This window comes from Myotis brandtii, unplaced genomic scaffold (genome assembly GCF_000412655.1).
Source record: "Myotis brandtii unplaced genomic scaffold, ASM41265v1 scaffold48, whole genome shotgun sequence".
Lineage (NCBI taxonomy): Eukaryota > Metazoa > Chordata > Mammalia > Chiroptera > Vespertilionidae > Myotis > Myotis brandtii.
In genome coordinates, this window is record NW_005368341.1 from 6,226,353 (window position 1) to 6,251,994 (window position 25,642).

The 25,642-nt window shown below is 37.1% G+C and overlaps 1 protein-coding gene across 2 annotated transcripts in view; it reads left to right on the top strand.

Annotated features, from left to right (window-relative positions):
- Positions 1-2,643: 2,643 nt before the first annotated feature.
- Positions 2,644-25,642, top strand: part of HEPACAM2 (HEPACAM family member 2) — a 41,842-nt gene continuing 18,843 nt past the window's right edge. For both annotated transcript variants that reach the window (XM_005876083.2, XM_005876084.2), the window contains exons 1-4: positions 2,644-2,814; positions 10,348-10,698; positions 14,693-14,977; positions 23,759-24,055. In XM_005876083.2, coding sequence (XP_005876145.1) covers positions 2,736-2,814; positions 10,348-10,698; positions 14,693-14,977; positions 23,759-24,055 — 1,012 coding nt within the window. In that variant the 5' untranslated portion in view covers positions 2,644-2,735. The remainder of the gene's footprint in view (positions 2,815-10,347; positions 10,699-14,692; positions 14,978-23,758; positions 24,056-25,642) is intronic.

Here is a 25,642-nt window from a genome sequence, read left to right on the forward strand (position 1 = left end):
GTAAATAAAGAATGTGGCTGTTTGGAATGAATGTAGCAGACTGTTTGCTTTATAAAGCAAAACCAGACTTACAATTGGTTAAAATCTTCCCATCAAACACCATCTCTCCCCCCTGCCTTTTTCTCTCTCTCTTACACACACACACACACACACACACACACACACACACACACACCAGTGACTTCTTGCATTGCTTGAAATTTAATCATCATGAATACTGATTGTTTTAGATTCATCAGTTTTTTCATTGTAAATGCACATATAACTAAGATCAATAAACAGGCTCCTGAATATAATGGTAGAGCAGCGCTCCCCAGTGGGTTACAAGTGAAATGTGAGATATTGGTGGTGGGACATTTCTTATAAAACACTTTAACCCATTTTTAACAATCATGTAGGAATTTACAACATTTGAAGTTATATGTTAACATTACCTGTAAGGCTTCCTGTGTAAACACCCACAATTCAGAAATTACTCCTGCTGCTAGAGGGCGCTCTGTCATAGTTACACCAGGCAGCACTTTATGAGTTGTGTCATACAGGTATTGTTATTTTTTAATATTTGCTATGATGTGGAAAGATCACAACTATGATTAATTTTGGCATTTATTTGACAATTATTTATTGGTAATATTATTTATAATTTATTTACATAGCCTCTGTTACCCTCTATGTCAGAAAAGAACGGATATTTTTAAATATAACCCAAAAGAAATAAACAAACAACAACAACAACAAAAACTGTAAATATTAATCCTTTAAATCAAGTAAATTTAACATTAGGAAAAACTCACTACATTGTCTTTATTTTTCTCATTTTTGTAGGACCGAAGAACTCCATCCTGAGCCAGCCCTGGGTTTGAAACTGCAAAGAGCTTATTTAACAAAGGCAATTGCAGATTAATATTGATTTAAAAGATATGAGGTATAGTCCATGTGAAATCTATAGAACTTTCATTTTGTATTTTATGCAATCCAATATTAACATTTATATACGTTTCTTAAGCATGAACTGAGAATCAGAAGACATGGGCTAAAGAGCATTTGGAACAACTTAACAAAAATACTTGCCGAAGCCGGTTTGGCTCAGTGGATGGAGCGTCGGCTTGTGGACTGAAGGGTCCCGGGTTCGATTCCGGTCAGGGGCATGTACCTGGGTTGCGGGCACATCCCCAGTGGGGGATGTGCAGGAGGCAGCTGATCGATGTTTCTCTCTCATCGATGTTTCTAGCTCTCTGTCTCTCTCCCTTCCTCTCTGTAAAAAATCAATAAAATATATTAAAAAAAATACTAGTTAAGCACTCTGCTAGGTGCTAAGGATTCATAAATAAATAAGACTGATCTGTATTAGAGGGAAAATAAACATGCCATAAAAGTAACTGAGGTTAAGGAGATCAGTGCTGCAATAGCCATGTGCACACACAGAGAAAGTTGTGGTATAGTAGTTACCTGGGGGGGGGGGGGGGGGGGAAAAGTCATTTTTCCGAAGCGAGGAGAGATCACAAAGTGACCTCCGAAGAGGCTTCTGGTTTCCAACAGGCACTCCCTTTCTTTGCTTATAGAAGCTCTTCTGGAAGAGTTGGGAGCCTTAATGCAAAAAGTGTTTCCAAACGTGAATTCCAAAATAACTCTCATTTATTTTAACCTTTAATTATGCTTGAGGAATATTCTTCCTTTCCTATTATTATCTCTGAACATCTTCAGTGAGCCTTTGTTGTTCACAAATGTATTGTGAAAAATAATTTATGCAAGGAATTTTGCTCCATTTGATGTGCATTTGGTTATATACTTTTTATTTTATATAGTGGAAGGCTTGGACTAGAGCTTTCTTGCAAGAAATGAAATGAAACGAGGGTTAACTTATAACTTAGTAAATTAAGCGGAAATGTTCAGACTGCCTGCTGCCATGGCAGTGACGAGGCCAGGCTGAGAAGCTGGGGCCCAGACACCGCAGCGGTGGTCAGACCTCCGGACCATTGGTTCACTTCCTCTCTGCTTCTGCGGTGAAAATGTGGCCTCAGATATTATCTGTTGGCATAGGCTTTTTTTTTCTTCATTATAACTATACCAGCCCACAATCCAGTGTTACTTGGAAACACACCTGTGGTTTGTTTTAAAAATAACATGAATCCATAGATTCAACAAAATCATAGCAGAAATGTGTAATAGGAAATACTACATAGAAAAATACATTTCTAAAGACATTTCAGGTGCCCCATTTTGATTCTTTGGTATAACTTCTACATGTTATTTAGTGACTTCATGATGATTTGTGACTGTTTAGCAGGTCTCTGAAATACTTCAATTTTCATAGAAAATTTTTAATTTCAAAATAATAGCATAGTTTTGCATGATAGGAAAGCAGCTTTTTGTTTTTCAGGCTATTTCACAACATGCTCTCATTATGAAAGCATACTGTTTTTCAATAAAGTCACCAAAAAGGGTGTTTTCCTTCATGTGATTATTAATAACTAAGGATAATTTATCAAATATATTGACAATTACTGATAATTGCTAAGAAGCTGTTCTGAAAGTCATAAGCCAGTATTCTTGCAGAACATATAACAGGTGTTCCCACTCCCTGTGTCCTTTGTATACACATTCATTCTGTATTCAAATCACAGAAGCAAGAGGCAGGATAGGGTCTGTTACCTCACTGCTAATTTCCCTAGCAAATAAACCAGCAGCTGCTGGTCCATGAACCAAGTGGCCACTAGGAACAGGGCACCGTATACATGGGGCAGGATGCTTTCATGGAGCCCTTCAGCAGTACCGTTGGGGTCTTTCAGTGCAAAATATACCTCCTTCTCTTAGGTAAGCCACTGCATGATTTGTGTTTTAGCTGTGTGTGGTTTTTTTAAATTGTGGGTTTGAGGTAAATATTTGTTTTAGGCCGTAGATTTATTTAGATAATTGAAGAACAGCTCAGAACCTTTTAAACAATAACACACTTTGTTTCAACAAGGAATCAGGAACATTTAATAGAAATAGGGTTCAATCAATAGATGGTTATTGTTTCTTAGAACAATACTTATTGTTACTAGCACTCATTAAGAAAGTTAAGACAGTCTAAAAACCTAATGAATTTCTTTTTTTTTTTTTAGAGAGTTTACATATACATTTCATTTTGGCAAATACTCTTATAGGCCATGAATTTGTGACTGCTTATAGTGAAACTCAAAAACAATTTATGATAATTTTTTTTGCTGTTCTTATTCTAGATAATGTGTCAAACCATTAGCTTCACTTCATTTTAAATTACCTATCTTATGAAATATGGAAAAAGATAAGGTTCCAAACTGACAAAAAATACTTAATCCGCAGTACGGAGAAGTGTGTTTTAAATAGTATTATTTTTCCAAAAGGCCTTGAGCTTTTCTTTTTGCCCAGTGGCTATTCCTATTAAATTTTTTTTCTGTACCTGAATATTTTTCCTCAATTTCTTTATCCTTAGAGTATAAAAGAATCTTTCACCAAAATTCCCACTGTTTGTCATCATTATTTTCATAAGATGTTCTCTTTTTCGTTATTCCTATTTATCAGTTTTAGAAGTCAAGGTTAGTTCCTTGTTTACATTCAACAGATAGGAATTTTTAAAAAGATGGTTATTTCTTTTATGTTAAGAACAACTTAGCTAAATGAGCAATTTAAGTTTTAGCCTTCTTCAATTGTTCAGAGCCTTGTTTTCACTGGTATATTTCATTATAGTTTTCATTGTAAATAAGATTGTTATTCAGACTTGTACCTAATGATGTATATATCCCACATACTTGAAATATACAGTTTGTAAATTTTTTTAAGTGTTTGAGTTTTCCTTAGTTGTAACTTTTCTGAGTGTGTATGTTTCTAATTCAAACCTATATTGATTTTTAGCTTTTTTAATTTAAAAAAAATCAAACAGTTGACATAACTGGCTTTTTATCTTTGTGCATTTTTGTGTGATTTGAAAGTATCCTGTGTGTCAGTGCTCCACTTATTTTTAATTTTACAACAACAGGACTGTGGTCATTTTACAACTAATGCTTTTGTTAGTGGATTGTAGAAGAACTTAGAGACATTTCACTTGAGGAATTCAACTAAAATAAATTAAGATATACTTTAGAGAAGTAGCAAGTTCATAGGTAGTTATAGCAGTTATTGTCCCTTAAGACTTTCTTACACAAATTTACTTTTTTCCATTAGTAGTATGTTGTAAAGACCATAGGTAATGTGGGACTCTGTTTTTGGAATACTGAATTATCTGTTTGCTTTCCTTTAAAAAAAAAAACAACTTAAAAATTGGAAGCCCAAAATGTAGTTTGTAAAGTCTACTCAAAGTAAAACTTTATAATTCCTATTTTCTCTAAATACGCAAGAGTTTATTTTCAGTCAACAATAGTTGTGTTATGCTTGCTAATATCATACATGATAATGGGGAAGTAAATGCCAACTATTTTGAGCTACAGCTAGAGGTCACTTTGTGAAAGTTTGATGTTTATATTCAACACAGTGAAACTGGCCTAGGGAGTCTTTTGTTTCTGGAATATAGATAAATTTTACAATGACTTGAGGTGTTCCTTAACACTGTACATTCTAGTGCTACACTATTTAAAGGAGTCTCTACTGGGGAAATTATTGCTATAATTTTTATTTCAGATTATTAATGGTATTAGCAATGTTTCTTCAATTTACTATGCCCTATATGCAAAAAGTGTAAGAGTTTTCCTTTTCTATACTCAAAAAGTATTAGTTAATCTAATAATAAAATGAATTTTAAGTCAAGATATTTGGAATATCAAAAGCAAATTAAAATTTCATCAATTTTATGTCATTCATTTTTTTGAAGTTTATTTGTTCACACAAAGGTTGACTTTCTCTAAAATCAATAGTTTTAGTTCTTTAGGTTTTCTCATACAACTAGAAAAGGACACTTGAAAAATACTCAAAATGAAGCTAATTTTTTTAAAGTTAATATACTGCTAATTGACAGCATGAATTCATCACATCTCTAGTGGGAAATACATCAATGGCAAGGGAGTATGTAGTCCTAAAATGTAGGGGAAGTGTTCAATTATTTGTTTATTTCCCAAAGTTCACAAGTAAGGATTGCATCATATCAATAGATTCATGTCTTTCCTGCAAAATGAAAATATTTTAGATAACTGAAATAAAGAAAATTGTGTTCCTTGATGACACTCTTAAAACTTGCTAAATATAATTTATCTGGTAAAAAATGGTGTGGGCAACCTAAGGAAACAGCTATTGTCACAGCTGTGCTTTCTCTCACTGTCATACATATACTTGGAAAAAATTCAAATGACATGACTTCATATCATTTGATGTGATAAGCATAGAATATATGCACACATATTAATGAGAATAGATTATTTAAGGTATTATTATGTGATGCAGTTTCTAAAATGGTCCAAAGAACTAGGCCACCCTCCTTAAACAATATTGTCCATATAAATTATTTAATATAAACAATAAGTGCCATATAAATGATTTTCTGCTAATGTAGTTTCATTTTTACCTGGGCTGCAATATTCATATTTAATATTTTATTAAACAGGATTTGCTTCCCCTAACTCTAGTCACAGACTCTCTAATCAGTCTTTTGATACTTAAGATTCAAGTTTCTGGTACAGGATCCAAAATTCACCAACCTTTCTGTTCTAGTCCAGCTGCCTATAAAGTGTTGCCCAAACATTTTCAGAATATTACAACCTCAGTTAATCGTTTCCAACTTCAACCACACACACACACACACACACACACACACACACACACACACACACACACACAAAAGTAGATAAGGAAGGCTTTTTTATCCTTTTCAAAAAAAAGGAACAAGGACTTTTGCAATGACTTCCCCAAACGACAAGAACAGACTGGCCAGTTGCATTCAAGCCATCTAGGCCTACATTTCAGTATGACACTGGTTTCTAGGCTGAGCTGTGAAATGTATTAAAGGGACCAACATATCAATAACCAACTACTGAGTTTTATGTTGGTGGCCGTGCAGCCTTCCCAGTTAATTCTGAAGGCAGAATTAATTCCTTGGTAATAAACACAGAATCACCACTTTATTAAAGTATATCCAGGGATTGGCAATGTATTAAGTGGACTAACACCTGAGACTCAATACTTCAAAATACTTGGTGCCCTTGAGAAATTAAATACAGACCTTCACCTTCAAATGTAGGGTACCTGCTACCCCGAGAAAAGCACCTCAGAATGTCAATAACATAAACAAGAGTAAGAGAAGCCTTAGGCTTCATCTAATACTACCCCCTTTTTGCACAGGAGAAACCTTAAGTTGAGAATAAAAAAGATTTATTAAAGTCATTTCACTGACAAATCCTCATTTTTATCCCAAGTGTGTGTCCTTTACTAAGACCTCACATTCAGTGGATTTTTAACTTTATCAAAGTATCAAATACAGTAATCTCTCTCCAAATTTAGAGAATAGGTTTCTGAAATCCCTTATATCAAGGCAATTAGCAGGTGATGGATTTAGGGCTACATGGTGAAAGTGGGATAAGGGAGTCTAAGATGAGGAGTGAATGATAAAACCATAAATATTTTTATGTGCACTCCAGTAAAACAGAAGACAGAAACACCCAATAAAAATGATGGGAATTGCATCTTACCTAAGATAACAATAATGGCTACTAAAAAGCTAGTTTTTATTTATTGTTTATTGCTTACCAGGAGCTTCCTCTCACCAATTTCAATGAAAGGCATGTAAACGCATGTTGTTTTGTGCAGATAACACATATACCAAAATGATTTTTTAAAATATTTTTATTGATTTCAGAGAGGAAGGGAGAGGGAGAGAAAGATAGAAACATCAATGATGAGAGAGGATCGTTGATGGCTATCTCCTGCACACCCCCTACTGGGATTGAGCCTGCAACCCGGGTATGTGCCCTGACAGGGAATCAAACTGTGATCTCCTGGTTCAAAGGTCGATGCTAAACCACTGAGCCACACCAGCTGGGCACCAAAATGAATTTTTCCTGTACTGTCCCCCATCCAAATTCCTGGGGGACATTGACTTCAAGAGCTTTGTTCCTCTCTGTCAGCCTCTGCTTCACGTATCTCAGGCATCACTGGTTTCAAGTCTTAGATTTACTGTCTTGTCTTCCTTTTCCTCTCTTATGATTTCCTTGCAGAAACCATTACTCCTTTCCTGCAATCCACTTTGCCTCCTCTTCAGAATTTCCAGCTACAAGTTCCTTCTTTTCCTAATGATTCAAATTGGGAACTACAAATTTAACATTCTTGCACTTTCCAGAAAAGAAAACAGAAGCAAATCCTCATACCTTTGTAACCCTTTTGCTATGGACCAAATCACTAAAACAAATGTGCAGGTACAGCCCATTATGAGAAAAAAAAATTTACAAGTCAACCACAAATACACACAGAGCCCAAGGAGACTGTAAGACACATGTTTATTTTTCCCATGGAGTCACCTAACTGTCAGTCCCTATAGTCAGTTTCAATTGAGCACCTAGGAGTTCCTTCTCCCTCTAACCTCCTCTGATCTTCCTCTTTCTCCTCCTGAGTTCTTTGCTCTAACTTCCCTGCATGCCCCAGGGTCTTACTTTCTGCTACTAGCTGGCCAAAGACCAAAACCATGGAAATCTTTGCCCCCCACCTGTACCCTGGGACGGAAAGAGAAATTTACTGTCGGTAGAACTTGATACCTCCTAGGAGCAGGCCTACATCTTTCACTTTCTCCAAAGAACTCATTGTATAACTGACCTTTATACCTTCCCTTCCTAATATTGATGGCTTTTCATAACAAGACTCAGAGAAAGCTTTAAGATCCCCTTTCCTAGAAGGGATGAAAAGGGGAAGCAATCAAAGAAGATAAACATTTTGTACATGAGGAAATTGAAATTGTGAAACCTGATTTAATGTGTAATTTTGAATTAACAGGTAGCCCAGCACTATGCAGTTTCTTCAAAGGATGCCCTGTAAAACTTAACCCTTTCCCTTACAAGTCACTACCCGCCTGAGGCAGCCAGAAACAATGGCCAGGGTCACAAAGTATGTTAAGCTAAAGTTAATATCTTGACCTAAATTATGTTTCAGTTCCTGAGCTCTAAGGTGGAACAACCCAGCCTCCCCCAGACAGAGAGATTCCAGAGCAGACCTCAGAGCTGTCCTCAAGATCTGAAGAAATAATTTATTATCAATCAGCTCCCAATACCACCCTGAACCTCTAACCCACAGTGTCTTGTGATTTCTGCCCTGTATAATCTGTAACCTATATTCCATTGGGGAGTTCCAGTTTTTGAGCATTAACTTCCTGTTCTGCATGGTGCCATTCATAATCAACTAGCCAATCTTCTTTCTCGGTGTTTAGTGTTTGGCTGTGCTAACACCAACTGGACAAACTCTTTTCAATAGCAATTGTAAGATATTTATTTGTGCCCAAATTCCCATCTCTTCTCACCTCAGATTTTATTCCATCATCACCCATATGTATTCTGCTTCATCAAGATTTCTCTTTCTAGTGCATCGTTCCAATAGCTACAAAGATGCTGTTCAGCATCCATCCTAAGAAAAATAGAAGAAAAGTTTTTCTGCTCCCCTTCACGGCAAAGCTCCCCAGAAGTATTGTCTTTACTCACTGTCTCCAATTTCCTTTCCTTTTTTTCTCTTACTGTTCAAAATACTTCACATTTAAGTTCCTCCATTCCCTCTTTCACTATTTCAAATGTGCCATATTGCTACCTTTAAAAATGAAGATTTTGAACCAAAGAGATTTTAATTAAGACCTCAGCGACATGGTAGCCTAAACTAAGGAAGACTCTCTTCTCAATTGCAAATACATAGAAATGCTAAATAAAACAGTGCATCATGACACAAGGTAAAGATGGGGAAATCTCTAACTACCCCAAACTAGAAAGAAACCTGCAGACATAGAAGTACATGGGCCAAACAACCCAGGCAAATAGGGCAGGAGCCAGAGCTATGCACTTGGCAGAGCTCCATGCCCCCAAAGTCCTCCAGGGCCATCCTTCCCTCTTAAACCCACTTTAATCCAGCTTTCATGCCTAGTATAGCCTTTCAGTATTCCCTCTTGGATGTCTAATGGTCATCTAAAATGAACATGTCCAAAACTGAACCCTGATCTTCCCCCAGAAAAGCTGTTCTCCTCACAGTCTTCCCATGATAACTTTATTAGTTGTCCATTAATAAACAACAACTCCACTCTTCCAACTGATCAGGTCAACAACCTTGGAGTCATTCTTGACTCTTCTTGGTTTCTTATATCCCACCCCCAATGTGTCATCAAATTAGCACCACCAGCCTTTTATCACAGGATCTTTTACTATTACCCTGGTCTACAGCACAATCATCTCTTGCCTACTTTACTGTAATCAACTCCTAAGTGGTCTCCTACTCCTTCTCTTGCCCACACCTGTCTATTCTCACAGCAGCTGAATGCGCCCAAAAAACAAAAACAAAAAGATCATCTCTCTCTGTTCACAAAATTCTAGTTGCATCCCTATCTCAGAGAATAATTGCCTAAAACTTGGCCTGATCTGGCCTTGACCACCTTGCTGACCTCATGTCTTACCACACGCTGCTGATAATTGCCTAAGTGTTTTCCATGACCCTAAAACTTGGCCTGATCTGGCCTGGACCACCTTGCTGACCTCATGTCTTACCACACGCTGCTCCTGCTCCTGCTCCTGCTCCTGCTCCTCCTCCTCCTCCTCCTCCTCCTCCTTCTCCTCCGTGCTCCATCTACTCCTGCCTCTTGCTGATTCTCAAGCACACCAGCCAGATTCCTGCCTCTGGGCAAGAATAACTGATCATGACTGATAATGATTTAATGTCACTCTCCTTGGGGTATTTGCATCTAGCAAGGCTTTGGCTAAAAGGAAAAACTTCCAATAATGGACTATGAAGCCATTTTAGAAGACTTTGGAGGAAGATTTTTGGGAGGAAGTAGTTTCTCGAATCACATAGTTTGATTAGGATCTATGACTCAGACATTAATATAGTCACAATTTTAAAATTTTTAAAAGTTTCATGGACTTTAGAACTAATAATCTTACCCAGTTCTCCTTTTCCCATTATTCTTTAACAGTCATAGATAGTAACTTCTGCTTTTCCGTAAAGAAGTCATGTAATCAACACAGTTTTTGGGTGGAGTTTTTCAAATGCAGAAGGTTTCAGAGACAAATATTTACCTCTCCAGGAAACCGGTACCAGAATGGTCAGTGGCTAGAAGCTGCTCTTCTTTGAAAGAAATTATCATCTAATCTGGTTCTCTCTGCACTGCCTCTTTAGATTGTGAAATGTGGCTCAAAGTCTTTACTGCTTTCCTCGCCTTTGTTACAGGTGCTTGCTCGGGGCTGAAGGTGGTGGTGCCATCATACACTGTCCATGGTATCAGGGGTCAGGCCCTCTACCTCCCTGTGCACTATGGATTCCACACTCCGGCATCAGACATTCAGATCATATGGCTGTTTGAGAGACACCACACGATGCCCAAATACTTACTGGGCTCTGTGAACAAGTCTGTGGTTCCCGACTTGGAATACCAACACAAGTTCACCATGATGCCACCCAATGCATCTCTGCTCATCAACCCACTGCAGTTCACCGATGAAGGCAATTACATTGTGAAGGTCAACATTCAAGGAAATGGAACTCTCTCAGCTAGTCAGAAGATACAAGTCACTGTTGATGGTGAGTCCACTGTAAATGCTATGGGCAGCTGGGAAGCATGGCAGTTAGCCATGACTCAGATTAGACTACCTGGGCTGTAGGTACTGGCTCTCCAATTTTGGGCAAATTAATTAACCCACAAAGCCTCCGTGTCTCACAGTGTGAATGGCATTATCTACCTCATGAGGTTTTCTGAGGATTAAATCAGAGGAATCTGAAGGATATTCAGTGCCCAGCTAAAGGTAATCAAGCAATAAATAGAACTTTTTTGTTTGCCTAGAAACTATCAAGTATAAAGTAATGAGATTGAGAAAATTTTATTTTCTCAGTGCAGAATGCACCCTGGGAAGATCTCTAATTTTGTCACATAGAGGTTTTTAAAAAAATATATATTTTATTGATTTTTTACAGAGAGTAAGGGAGACGGATAGAGAGTTAGAAACATCTATGAGAGAGAAATATTGATCAGCTGCCTCCTGCACAATCCCTACTGGGTATGTGCCCGCAACCAAGGTACATGCCCTTGACCAGAATCGAACCCGGGACCCTTCAGTCTGCAGGCCGACGCTCTATCCACTGAGCCAAACCAGTCAGGGCACATGGAGGTTTTTATTTTGACACACTGGGTGGGGGAGGATGAGACCTGTTCAAGGACCAGACTGAAGAAACAATGGACATTGTGGGAAATGTCTTCTGAGGGAGAGTGGGGTCAGCTAACGATCAGACAGTTGTTTTCCTTAGTGAGGTATTTAAATGGCATACCTTAACTATACTATGCCCAAAGGCCAACTTCTCATTTTCCCCTCTAAACCCATTTTTTTTACAATATTTCTCCTAAATTTTCATAAGTACCAACTCCATTCCATCAATTGCTTAGGGCAAAACCTTGCCATTACCATTGACCTCCCCCCCTTTTTCTCATGTCCCACATCCAGCCCATGAGTTAATCCTGTCAGTCTCACCTTCAAAATATACAGAGATTTCCATCGCTTCTCACCACCCCCACTACTGCCCCACTCCATCCCACCATCGGCTCTGCCTAGGGCCTAGGCCCTAGACCAGTGATGGCGAACCTATGACACGCGTGTCAGAGGTGACACGCGAACTCATTTTTTTGGTTGATTTTTCCTTGTTAAATGGCATTTAAATATATAAAATAAATATCAAAAATATAAATCTTTGTTTTACTATGGTTTCAAATATCAAAAAATTTCTATATGTGACACGGCACCAGAGTTAAGTTAGGGTTTTTCAAAATGCTGACACGCCGAGCTCAAAAGGTTCGCCATCACTGCCCATACTATCCTAGTAGCCTGATACCTAGCCTCCGTTTCTACTCCTGCCTCCTGTAGCTTAAAATCCTCCCATAGCCTTCTATCTCACTCAGAATAAAAGTTAAAGTACTAAGAATGGCCTACAAGGTCCACCATGATTTCCCCATTATAGCCAATAGCTATGTGATTCCATTCCCTACCTCACTTTCCGACAGTCTGCTGTGGCTACTCTGGTCAATTTGTTCTCCCTAGAAAAGGACCTTTGTACTTGCTGTTCCCTCTACCTAGACTACTTTTCTCCTAGATAATAGTATGATTCTCTCTCCTATTTCCTTTAGGTCTCAGCCAAAATGGGAGAGAGAGAGAGAGAGAGAGAGAGAGAGAGAGAGAGAGATCTTTCAAGGCACTTATTTCCACTCAACCTATTATATATTTTTACTAATTTAGTGTTTATCTTCCCCTCATAGAATATAAGGTACATGGTACATGGGAGCAGAAACTTTGTATTATTTTCTGCTTTGTCCTCAGTGCCTAAACCTGTTGCTGCCCATTAGTAGGTACTCAGTGTATATTTGTGGTGTAAATGAGTGGAGATCAAATTTGTGGAGCAGCAAATACACAGGTTGTGGAAGCAGATGCCTAGAGAGTAAATTTGGGGAACAAAAAGAAGAAAAATCTAAAGGGAATTTTTCATGAAATTCTCCTGTGTAGTATCCTATCTATCCCCAAAACTTTTAGTAGAACATCCATTACTTGTTAATGTGTAGTAAAATTGGATCTGTTTAGAGAAATGCAACCAAAAAGCTTTAATAAGGTTTTAGGGGCCTACGCAAAAAGTATTCTCAGGAGATTTCCACATCTGAGTTACACTATTTAGGCAAATATGTGATTACAATACTAATGTCTATTCTAATGATTGATTCTCTCCATATGAGATCTTTCACATGTTATCTATTTGACTTATCTCATATCATGTATATTTCCACACAGACATATAAGAAACATGGACTTTTTAATGTAATAAGTGTACACAATTAATTTTTCTTTTCTAATCATAATAATGCAAACAAAGCTATTCCAAATCCTTTGTCCTTGCCAGAAAAGATAAAGAATTAAAATAAAGGGACAAGCCAGTTGATTTCACCCATCTTGAGAAAGGCTGGAGACTACGGAACTCCTCAGTTGCCCTGCAGGCTGCCCTTTCAACTCCCCTTCTCCTTATCTTTCATATTTTCCTATCTCCTCTGGGCTGAAGGCTTGAATCTGTTTGTTCCGTAATAAGCATTTTCCAGTGTAGAAAATTGTATGAGTCGAGGCAGATTTACTTAAGATACATCAACCTGGTTATAAGCTTGATAGGAAATTGAAATCTTAATGTTGGAGCCAATCATCTGTCACTTCTATATCATCTCACTCTCTCTATATCCTGTAGTCATACACAGGAGATTATTAAACCCATATCTCTCCAAAATGCTGCAGAGAAATAGCCAGATTGAAAGCCCTCTTCATTTTGCCACTGATTGCTATGTAACTCTGGGCTAGTCACTGTCCTTTATCAAACCAAGTCAAGCACCTCAAAAATTAATGAAGGTTGCTAAAAATGATTGTAGATATTGATGTAATTTCCACCCTTATCCAACAATTTTAGAGTTAAAACTCAGAGAAGAAATATATACTCATTCAGCCCAGCCAGTGTGGCTCAATGGTTGAGCATCAACCTATGAACCAGGAGGTCGCCATTCAATCCCTGGTCAGGGCACATGCCCAGGTTGTGAGCTCAATCACCATTGAGGGGCATGCAGGAGGCAGCAGATCAATGATTCTCCCTCATCATTGGTGTTTCTCTCTCTCTCTCTCTCTCTCTCTCTCTCTCTCTTCCTCCTTCCCTTCCTTCCTCCCTCTCTCTCCCCCATCCTCTCTGAAATCAATCAAAATATATTTTTTTTAAATAAATATATACTCATTCTTAGAAATTTACTCATTTGTCAGATATCACATTACTACAATGTATTGGGCTCATGACATAAAACTGTTTTCCTATATCTCAAAGTTCCAATAGGAATCTCTACTGAGATTTTGTCTTTTACATCCCTAATTTGATATAATCCCAGTATCCTATTTTCAGATTGAGTCAGTTTTGAAATGTAGGTACTGGTTTGTTAGAGTGACAAATGTAATGTTGCAAAACCAAATGCACAGCAACTAAAACATACAATTAGTTCGCTTACATAAAAGGAAGAGTAATAAGTACATATATGATTTTCTAAAACTTTCCCTCAATTCCCCACAAGTATAATATATATGAGCTTTATATTATGCAAATAGTAGAAATTTGGATTCACCACATCCATCCCACCAGCTGCCCTTGGGATTTAGGGGAAGTCAAGAGAGAGGGTTAAGCATGTTTTGTCTGTGAGAGTATATCTTCCCATTGTCAGCAAGCACAAAACAGGAAAGAGGGCCCCTGGTGTTCTCCACCACTAACTTCCATTAGCTATAAAGGTTTTCATTAGGAAATCCTTGACGAGTAAGTCCCAGAATGTGATTATTTATCTGCTATGAATTATATTTTATTGTTTTGCATTTTTAGTCTCTTCCTGAATTATCGCCTGAACTGTTTACATTTTCAAAGTGTAAAACTGTAGAATCATTTCCCCGAGATTTAATATGTGAGAGACCTCATAGATTTTTGTTAAACTGTCATGGTGGTAAAAGTCATTTCTCTCTCTTTGATATTGCAGACCCTGTCACAAAACCCATGGTACAGATTCAGCCTTCCTCTGGGGCTGTGGAGTACGTAGGGAACATGACACTGACATGCCTGGTGGAAGAAGGTACCCGGCTGGCTTACCAGTGGCTAAAAAATGGGAGACCTGTCCATACCAGCTCCACCAACTCCTTTTCTCCCCAAAACAACATTCTTCATATTGCTCCAGTGACCAAAGAAGACATTGGGAATTACAGTTGCCTGGTGAAGAATCCTGTCAGTGAGATGGAAAGTGACATCATTATGCCCACCATATATTGTAAGTTTAAAAAAAAGCATAACTTTTCTTCTGGGAAGTTGTCACAAGGGTGGTCACAGAGACTATCAATACCAAATGCCATTTGATTTTTATAGTGCAGCTATAATCACACTTCCTAGATACTGTCTTATCATGAAATATATTTGCTTGCACAACCCTATTTCTTGAAGTTCAAGTTGAGATACTGGCCAAGGGCCTTTCCGGATACATTTTGTGACTTAGTGCATTGTGTGATGTTATTTCCAGTGGAAAGTAGGAACCTCAATTTCAAGAACCCAGAACTATGCGGAAGGCACTAAGTTATTCACCCCCAAGGAGGGTAAGTTGGTCATCTTAAACTAGGAAAGAGATGTGCTCTGTAACTGACCAAAGGAAAGAATAACGTGCCCAGGCTGTTCTCCTCCCTCCCCCGTTTCCTCAGCTCCATGCTGAGAGTCAGGGTATTGGGAGGATCATAGAGAAGACAGTTATTCCTCAGTAAGGTATTCAGTTTCCCAGGGAACAGCAATTAGTTCAGATTTCAATTTTCTTTGGTCCTTTTTGTTTCTGTTGTTGTTTAATCTCATGTACAGAGTTAAGTTAATCAAACTCTTCAGTTCATGTCATAACATCATCACCAACCCAAACACGATTCCTCTCTTTATTATATTTTAAACCCAGCCCTCTCTACTCCAGAGCACCACCTCTAGCATGTTTAATATCACATGGTAATGTTAGCTTTGCACAGAGCTTCTCAACCTCCACACCAGTGACATTTTGGGCTGAACAACTTCATTGTTATGAGATGTTTATAGGATGTTTAACAGCATCCCTGACTTCTACCCACTACATACCAGTAGCAACACCCTCCAGTTGGGACAACTAAAAATATCTTTAGACATTGCGATATGTTTCCTAGTGTGGGAGAGGGGGGAAAATCTCCCCTAGTTGAAAACCAATGGCCTATCCCACCGGGAAGTCTTCTTCTTTTTTTTTTTAATATATTTTATTGATTTTTTACAGAGAGGAAGGGAGAGGGATAGAGAGTTAGAAACATCCATGAGAGAGAAACATCCATCAGCTGCCTCCTGCACACTCCCTACTGGGGATGTGCCCGCAACCAAAGTACATGCCCTTGACCGGAATCGAACCTGGGACTCTTCAGTTCACAGGCTGACTCTCTAGCCACTGAGCAAAACTGGTCAGGGCCCAGGAAGTCTTCTTATCAGATACCATATAGCTCAGAGCACAGCTAGAACAGCAGTGTGAACAGGAACAGTGAGCCATGGCAGAGGAAGACTTCTCACTCCTGTGGCCTGAGGATGGAGGGTTCAGCTGGTGGAACCATAAGGGTAGAATTAAGCCTGGTAAACTCAGAATTCAGTGAGTTTAACGATGAGCCAGTTCCTTCTATCAAAAACAGAAGAAATTTTATTATTAAAGAGTGCCAAAGACAGAAATTATAGTTTTTCACAGAGAAATACCAAAACACCACTCACTGCAAGGAAATTATATAAGATTTGTTTCAATCATTAGTTGTGATAATATCAATAACAATGGTACTATTTTTACTGTATAGCTGAACTTTTAGCTTTATTTTTAGTTTTACATAAACTTATATTCTGATAACATTGTGAAAAAACTGTGTGCTAAGAAATAGATTCATAGAGAAAATATAAACTGTGACTATAATATGCACAACTAGCATTGAATTGGAATGAAAAATTTGGTACCGTCTATTTTTTTGGTACTGTCTATTTACTATGTGGTCACATTTTTGACTGAATAAGGCTATTCTGATATGAATTAAAACTTCCATTCAACTTCAAGTACTACAGACCTAAGCTTCAAGTTACTTAAACAGATGTAAGGAATGTGAGCAAACTGAATCAAATCTAGGGCTATGTAGACACATCTTTACATTATTCTTTATTGTTTGGTCTAAATGGTTTGCATTCACATAGAAAAGGTACAAAATGCAAAACAAGATATTAAACCAACCAGATTTTATCTACTGAATATCAATCAATCCCAAGGAACCATCATCATTCAGTGCAGTGACAGACAACAGGAAGTGAGATCCTGTTGGAGCTTTCCCTGTTAACCATAGGAAACCTGATCATGATTTGTTTTGATCACATACTCTAATTAACATCACGCCATTTGGAGAGTCAGTGGATAGTACAGTGGTTTTGGGCCTCAGCTGTGAATTCAGACCGCCTGGGTTAAAGACCTGGTTCTGTCCCTTTCTGTGCACCAGTTTCCTCATCTCCTTATCTACACTCTCCCCAATGTAAGAGGGATGGAGGATTAAGTGAAATTTTATGTATAAAGAAGTCAGCGAGAGGCACCTAGGAAGAACACAATAATGTTAGCTCTTTTTTTCCCTTTGAGACACAATTATGCGGACATAATTGGCAACATGGCAGCAAGAAGTTATGGAAAGCCTGGGTAATTTAGAAAACACCTGCAAAGAAAAAACCGAAAGAATACCTTTCGGAGAAATTTTTTTCTTCCCTAAACATTACCATTTTTTAAATTAACATATTTTGTTTTTCTATATGAAAATATTTTCTTTACATTAATTCTTTCTTATATTTATCTCTCATTTATCTGTCTATCTTTAAACCCTGGCCACAAAGTTAAATAAAATATTCCTGGAGGAAACTGCATAAATAATTAGGCACATGAAAGTGTCATTTGTATTTTTACTCTTTTATTTTGCTATATTGTTTATTTTAATCTGGAAAAGGGAAAATAAGATTTTTCTTTCAATGTGTTCAAGTTTATGCCCCAATCTCATTATCACAGAATATGATAATACATAGTGTGGAAAGCATAAAAATGGGGAGAAAACCCATTAATCACACCTGTAAATGTTAAATATTATACTTTAAATGCTATACCTTCTTTCCTTTCCTTTGTTATTTGAAAGAATTAAAATATCCCAATTTGAATAAGGTCATATTTTCAAATATATCTTCTTTTATAGACTGAACTTTCTTCTTCACATTCTTTTAGATGTAATCTATGGACATCTCACAGAGAAATATCTGTCCTGAGTATAGACTAATGACAGTAGAAAGAAGAACATTGAGAAAATTTACAAATGTAGGTTCTATTTATATATTGTAAAGATGAATACCTGCATTATTTAAGATTTTTTACTCTTAAGAGGTAATTATAAATATAGTACTATTATAATTAATTTTCTTGAGTATTTTCTCATTCAAATGCTAAAGCCTTCACTTAGTCAACACCACTTAATGATATTCACTCATTCATTCATGTATTCACTCATTCATTTATTCACTCATTCTCTCATATTTTGATTCAAAAATCAAATTATCATTGTCTTGTTTATTCTAAGCAATTATTACTCATAGAAACATGCAACATATGTAACATATATGTAACATATACTGGAAACACTACCCAGAGTTATTTTATTAATTTTTCTTGCTATCACTCTATAGCCCTATCTTATTGTTGTTGTTTTCTTTTCTTGGTTTGGGGTTATAAGGATTAAATTAAATATATAATCTGAAGATGTGTCATTTATCCTTTCCGTTGATGTGGCATCAACATGTCTGCAATATTTATCATTCCATGCAAACTGAGAATACATGCCTTAGTTGATGTTGTACCTTCTTCTCTTTCTTCACCTGCTTACGTGCTCCTGGTTACATCCTCTTTCTTCACATCTTCTCTAGAAAGGCTCACCTGCCCCCACTCTGTCTCACCTCTTCTATGCTGCTAGGAGGTTCGCTGTGCTCCTGCAGTACCCTATGCACATATGCCCTCTGGTACTCATTGAATTATATTTTCCTGAGTCTCTTACCCTCATCAGTGCTCCATACCCAGACATTATTCAACTTTGTACCCCCAGGGAAATAATTTGCACAGATTAAGAACTCACTCAAAGTTTCTTGAATTTGACTAGAATGGAACAGATTATCTTTCTTCATATCCCTCTCAGATTCTCGTGTTACTTAATGACGCTGTAGAGAGACTAAATTCCCATTACAAGATAACAGCTTCTTAAAGTGCTTGTGCCCTTCATTGTTGTTTTTTTCTGACCTTTAGCAGAGTTCCTCAATAATCTAGTAAATGTCATATTCCAATATTCCCCCATAGAAGTTCACACCACAATTTAGAATTTCAGCATGAATTACCTCATCTGTTTTCTTAAGGCATTGTTTCTATGACAGCTTCTTTCATGAAAGCAGAAATTATTTTTTATTCTGGCAGAAAAAAATGTGTAACAAAATTTATCAAGATTGACCATAAATTTTTGAGGATATGATGTCATAATCTGGTATTGATCCTGGTGGAATACAATGTCAAGCCAATAATTCAGACAAATATCTACTTGCAGTTCATGAAATGTATGTGCCTTCCAGCTCTTGTAAATAATAACCCAGTAACCACTGCATTTTGTGTGTAGCATATGGCACCGCTGCAGGGAAGTACTCTAAGTGATAAAAATTAAAGGAAAAAAAAAAGGTCATTCACAGTAAATACTTACCATCTGCTTCCAAGCAGGGTGGCAAGCAGCATCATGATGAAAACTTAGGTACTGTTGCCACCCAGCCATAAATTGTTAAAGAGAACAGATGATATGTGATTTTACAAGTCATTTAGTAAACAGCCCTTCCTGAAGCAAAGGGTTCATTTCTATTGGGAGTTCTCTGCCAAAGGCAAGGAATTGAACCACAATCCAAAGTCAAAACAGAATTATCTTTCTGCTTTCATCTTCAACGTCAGAGGCTGCACTGGTCGAATATTGGTTGAATCACTCCAAATGTCTTTCATTGGATTGCTCATTCCCATGAATAATGTACTAGGTTGCACCTCAAAGTAAAGGGATGGTCAGCCTGAAGTGATAATGAAAAAAGAAATAACATCATAGTTCATTAAGAAGAAAATAGATTGATTATAAGCAGTGTGTAGAGTGTGAAAGAATAATGGGTAAGATCTATAGGGGAGGGAGGGAGGAAAGAAGAAAGACTAACAGTGGTTCTCAACCTTCCTAATGCCGCGACCCTTTAATACAGTTCCTCATGTTGTGGTGACCCCCAACCATAAAATTATTTTCGTTGCTACTTCATAACTGTAATTTTGCTACTGTTATGAATCGTAATGTAAATATCTGATATGCAGGATGTATTTAGGCGACCCCTGTGAAAGGGTCGTTCAACCCCCAAAGGGGTCGCAACCCACAGGTTGAGAACGGCTGGACTAGAAGATTATACAGTGAAATATGGATATTCGTTCTCTGAGTGGTGAAATTACAAATAAGTTTTCATCTTTGCGCTTCTCTGAATATTAGGATTTTCTGCAATGAACATGTATTTTTTATATAATCAATTTAATAGGTTATACTTTAAGAAATAATATCAGAAGTAAAAAAAGAAAAGAAAAGAACCAAAAAAAGAAAAAAGAAACAAAAAAATTAAAAAGAACAAAAACAAAAAAGAAAAGAAAAAGAAAAAAAAAGAAAATAAATAATATCAGAAGCAAGCAACCAAAATGCTCTGGTTTTATGTTCTAAGAACTGTAGGAAATGCTTGGGGGGGGGAGGGGTAGAGAATTTGGGGTTTTTGAGGCTAACTGTGAAGAGCCAGATAACATATAATTAAGGCAGACAGAGGACAAAAAGATTATGCCAAACAATGAAACTCAACAAATGGGGAAGTAGCAAAATCAAAATAGATATGAGTGTTGGGAAAATAAGGTAAGATAATCAGATTCCTTTATTTAAAATCATGTTCTAAAATAGAGTGATGGTATTAAATTAGATAATCAATCTTATTCACCAGCCTTCTCTCTAAATGACTATGGGCTTTCTCTGCAAATCAAACCCACCCTCCAAAATGGAAGAATTACTATTTTGGAGAATATTCCATCATGTTGCAAGGTCCTAAGGCAATTCCAAATGAAGGTTTTCCAAAAAAAACTTTGAGTAATGTCAGCACACTTTGAATGAAATACCCCTAATTTTTATGTGTGTTAAATTATCAGGCCATTTGTTTTTATAGTCACCGTCTAGAAACCCTGAAAACCAGTGGGAAGGCAGTGGCTTAAACTAAATGGCTGTATTTTTAAGACCACACTTCTCTTCTTTATCTGCCTTACTCTGCTCTCAGTCTTTCAGTTTTGTGTACAGACTTGGGTCCCTTGTTGTTACAAACCTCGGTGGTTGCTTCCCACTGGTTTTCTACTATGTGAACCACAACAAGCGCCCACCGGGTGGTGGTCTTGGCTTCCCTAATGTTCTATCCGTGATGACTACTTGAAGGGCCCCGCCGCTGCACTGGCCCTGAGATAACAGTGGTTTTCCCAAGACCACATCACAGCCTGAAATGAGGGGACAGTGTTACAGGGTTCTAAAGCAGTCACAGGAAAGGGACATTCATTTCTCTTCACTTTAATGCTCCATGTCCAGCTCCTGGTTACTTCAAACTTTAATGTTTGCTTTCTGAAAGCAGGATCATCTCATATGTACACATTAATCTACAGGTTTCTTTCAGATGTCTGTGTGTCTTTAGGAAGCAAATATGTGTAAAGTGTATGTTCCCTAAGTAAATATAATTCATTTTTTGCATCTTCCGCGTCTGTTATATCTTAGGAAATTTGTTTCCCCAATGGGAGGTTGGTCAGAAAATGCTCACATAATAGAGAACTATTTTGGCTACCTGAAAATTTGAGGCTGGCTTGCCAGTATGCAAAATAGCTTTAGTACAGCATGAATCATGATGTTTCAAAGGTAGAAAGAACTTTAATAACTATTCATCTAGTCAAACTTTTTATAGTAAAGGTGAGGAAAATTTGACCCAAAAAGTTTAAATTACTTCTGAAGAAAACTTAACTAATCATTGAAAAAAATCAGGATTTAATCTACCTTTCTATCCTACTATCTAGTCTTAAATTATTTCACATAATGAGACATCAAATAGCTAGTACTTTTTTAAAAAAATCAGAATCTTTAAGATTGGGTTATTATTGAGCAAACCATCCAGCTTATAATTTTTTTGAGTAGGAACTATGTCTTAACACATTTTTTATCTCTTATATACTATGTTATCTAACACCTAGTATCTCTCAAACAAGAATTTGTTGATTGATTACTTGATTAGCTGAGTACAGAATATCTAATTCGATAGTAATTTATTGTAGAACTAATACTATAATTAGACAAAAAGAAACTGTTGTGGAAGTTATATCACTTACATTTTTAGAGAGGTAATACCAACATTGAATGCATGTATTTTAGAGTCCTAGCTATGCTATGTAATAGGTACGTGACCAAGGCAAAATTATTTTTTACATTATCTCTTCATCTTGTAAGGAGAATAATAATCTACTTTATGTGACTGCCTTAAATATTAAATGTGGTTATCTACATAAGTAAAGTGCCTTCAGATGGCAAACATCCAATAAACGTTGGTTATGATCAACTGAAAAATGAGCACCATCATGCATGAACTTTAAAGTTTTTGGAACATAAGCCAGGATTTAGATTGAATGATAAAAACCTATCCAGCTAAGGAATATTTTTTAAAATATATTTTTATTGATTTCAGAGAGGAAGGGAGAAGAGAGAGATAGAAACACCAATGATGAGAATCATTGATTTGCTGACTCCTGCTCACCCCCTACTGGGGATCGAGCCCTTGACCAGAATCAAATCCAGGACCCTTCAGTCCACAAGCCAACACTCTATCCACTGAACCAAACTGGCTAGGGTGGGAATATTTTTTTAATCTCTCTCTTTATTCTCTGAAGAAAGCAATTGGAAATGTGTCTCCATCTGCAGGCAATCAGATGCCATAGAAATAGCAAAATGCTATAGGAATATTGTAGTGTGAGGAAAAACACCACGGCCTATCCATAATTAAGTAGTTTATTGATGATCAATGAATATTTGTTAATGATAATGAAGATGTATTTTTAGCCCTGGCCCACATTGCTCAGTGGTTATAGTGTCAGCCCACGCACCAAAGGGTGGCAGGTTCAATTCCCAGTCAAGTGTGTGTATTTGGGTTGCAGGTTTGGTCTGCCTAGGTCAGGGTGCATTCAGGAGGCAACCAATGAATGTGTCTCTCTCACATTGATGTTTTTCTCTTTTTCTCTCCGCTTCCTCCCTTCCATTCTCTCTAAAAAAAAAAATCAATGGGGAAAAAATATCCTCTGATGAGGATTAACAAAAAAAGATGTATTTTTAAAATTTGTTAACTGTTAAAATGTCATGAAAATATGCACATATAGAACACCCCTTATATCTATTTGCACAAATTTATGTTCCATGAGAAACTATGTACCTGTATTTTATAAATATTGCATAACATATCCTAGCACTAGAAAAACACACACATAATACTCAAAATATGACTGTCAAAGATAAAATTGTGGCCATAATCTATTTTTAAATTTCTTTCTAATGCAATTACTGTTTCAGAAAGATTGAATTTGTCTATCAAGATTGCATATTTATCAATGTTGCTCAAAAGCTTAGCACCATGATTATGACAACAGTGTCTGTAAATTTGTAATAAACCAAGTTTCAAGGCTTTCACTATTTCAAATAAGGTCAATCACATCTCAAATAATTACTATTTCCATGGATATCAGAATAAAACATTTTAGGTCCTTATCATTTATTGGGAATCTAAACAGGGAACCTATTGCCCAAGTTTAACTTGAAGACTTTCATAGAAAAGAAAATGCTGCTAAGCTCTCTCAAACTTATAAACTATGTCATGATTATTTATGTTATCCTTTTTTTTTTAACTAATGCAGATGGACCTTATGGACTTCGAGTTAATTCTGATAAAGGACTAAAAGTAGGGGAAGTGTTTACTGTTGACATTGGAGAAGCCATCTTGTTTGATTGTTCTGCTGATTCTTATCCTCCTAACACCTACTCCTGGATCCAAAGGACTGACAACACAACATATGTCATTAAGCATGGGCCTCTCTTGGAAGTTGCATCCGAGGAAGTAGCCCAGAAGACAACTGACTATGTGTGCTGTGCTTACAACAACGTAACTGGAAGGCAAGATGAAACTCATTTCACAGTCATCATCACTTCTGTAGGTAAGTGTGACATCCAAGGCCAGGATCCCAGTGAAACACAAACACATGCTGGCCTTACTCTACACCTATTTGATAATTACCTGGAAGAGAATACCACTTCGGGGTTGTTGATATCCTCTAAGAAACTCTCTTTCCTGAGTTAACGAAGCCATGGCTTCTATGAGTCAAAGAAAGAAAACCCAAAACAGAATGGAGAAGGAATCCAATTGCTGACTCTGAGGGACTGATAAGAAATGATAATTCAATAAATTATGTACTTCTAAATATGCATTCTTGCTTTCCTGATTCTACAAACAGGAATAGCAGGCTACTAATTTGAAAGGCTTATATTTAGTGTTGCATTAGGTCAGAAGAACAAATTTCCAAGAGTTGGAAATCTGGTTTTCCTACTATTTGACTCCCCTTCTCACTGTCTTTCACGGGCTTCCCTTCCTCTTTTATAATGTAAACATCTGAAATCTGTGGAAGTTCTCAAAGGGGTACTGGAAACTTTTTTTAAGTCTGTGATATTTGACATTTCTAGAAATCATCTGACTTTTCAGAAAGTTCATGGAACACAAAGTTTAAGAATCACTGCTTAAATTATTTATGTCTACCAAATTCCTATCTTTCTGAGCCTCCTCTTCTCTTTCTATAGTATGATTTTATTCTCTTGTATGATTTCATTTACTCCCCTTGTTTCATGAAACATTGGTGCATCCCAAACCTCCATCTTTAAAGCTCTAAAACTGTATACCTAGTTCCTTTCTAGATGTCTTCACTTTGAAGTACCAAAGGCAGCATACAAGTCGAACATATCAAAACTAAACCATTTTGATTCCCTCCAAATTACTATTTTTTTCTGTATTCCATGTTTAAGTGAATGGCTCTACTATCTACCAACCTGAGCCAGAAATATAAATGCCAACCCAGACTCTTTTCTTGCTTATTGCCCTGCTCAACATCCAATCACCAACTTTGTACATTCGTCTTCCTTCCTATCTCTCAGACCCATTCTTTTCTCTCCTTTTTCGTTCTTCTTTCTTTTTTTTCTCCCTCTCCTGCTGCTCCTCCTCCTCATCTCCCACCTCCTCCTCTTTCACCTTCTTCCCCTTTTAATTTGTCCTCCATTCCATTACTCCCATTCCTACTATCAAATCCTTCCTGGACTCACCTTTGCATACAAAGAAGCCAGATTTCACTTAGAGCAGGTTTGGATAGGCAGGAGTGTTCAGGGTGCCTATGATTGGAGGAACAAGTTTGCGAAAGGAACCACCATTAATATCTACCTTCTCTAATGATGTCTTCTCTTTCTCTGTCTTTATCTTTCTGGTGCCTAGAATAATGCCATAACACAGAATCAATATATTTTGTTGAATAAGCAAGAAGATAATCCTTGTAATTCATAGGCTACATTTTTCAGTATGTGGCCCTTGGGCCATGTGCATCAAGATCGCCTGGGGTGGTCTAATAATGTATATTCATTAAGACACCTCAGACCTATTGGAGCAGGTTCTTGCAGCTAGGATCTGAGAAGCTGAATATTTCGCAAGCATATGTGTGACAACCTCTTCTTTAAGGTGTTTTTCTCTATTGCCTTTTGAACTT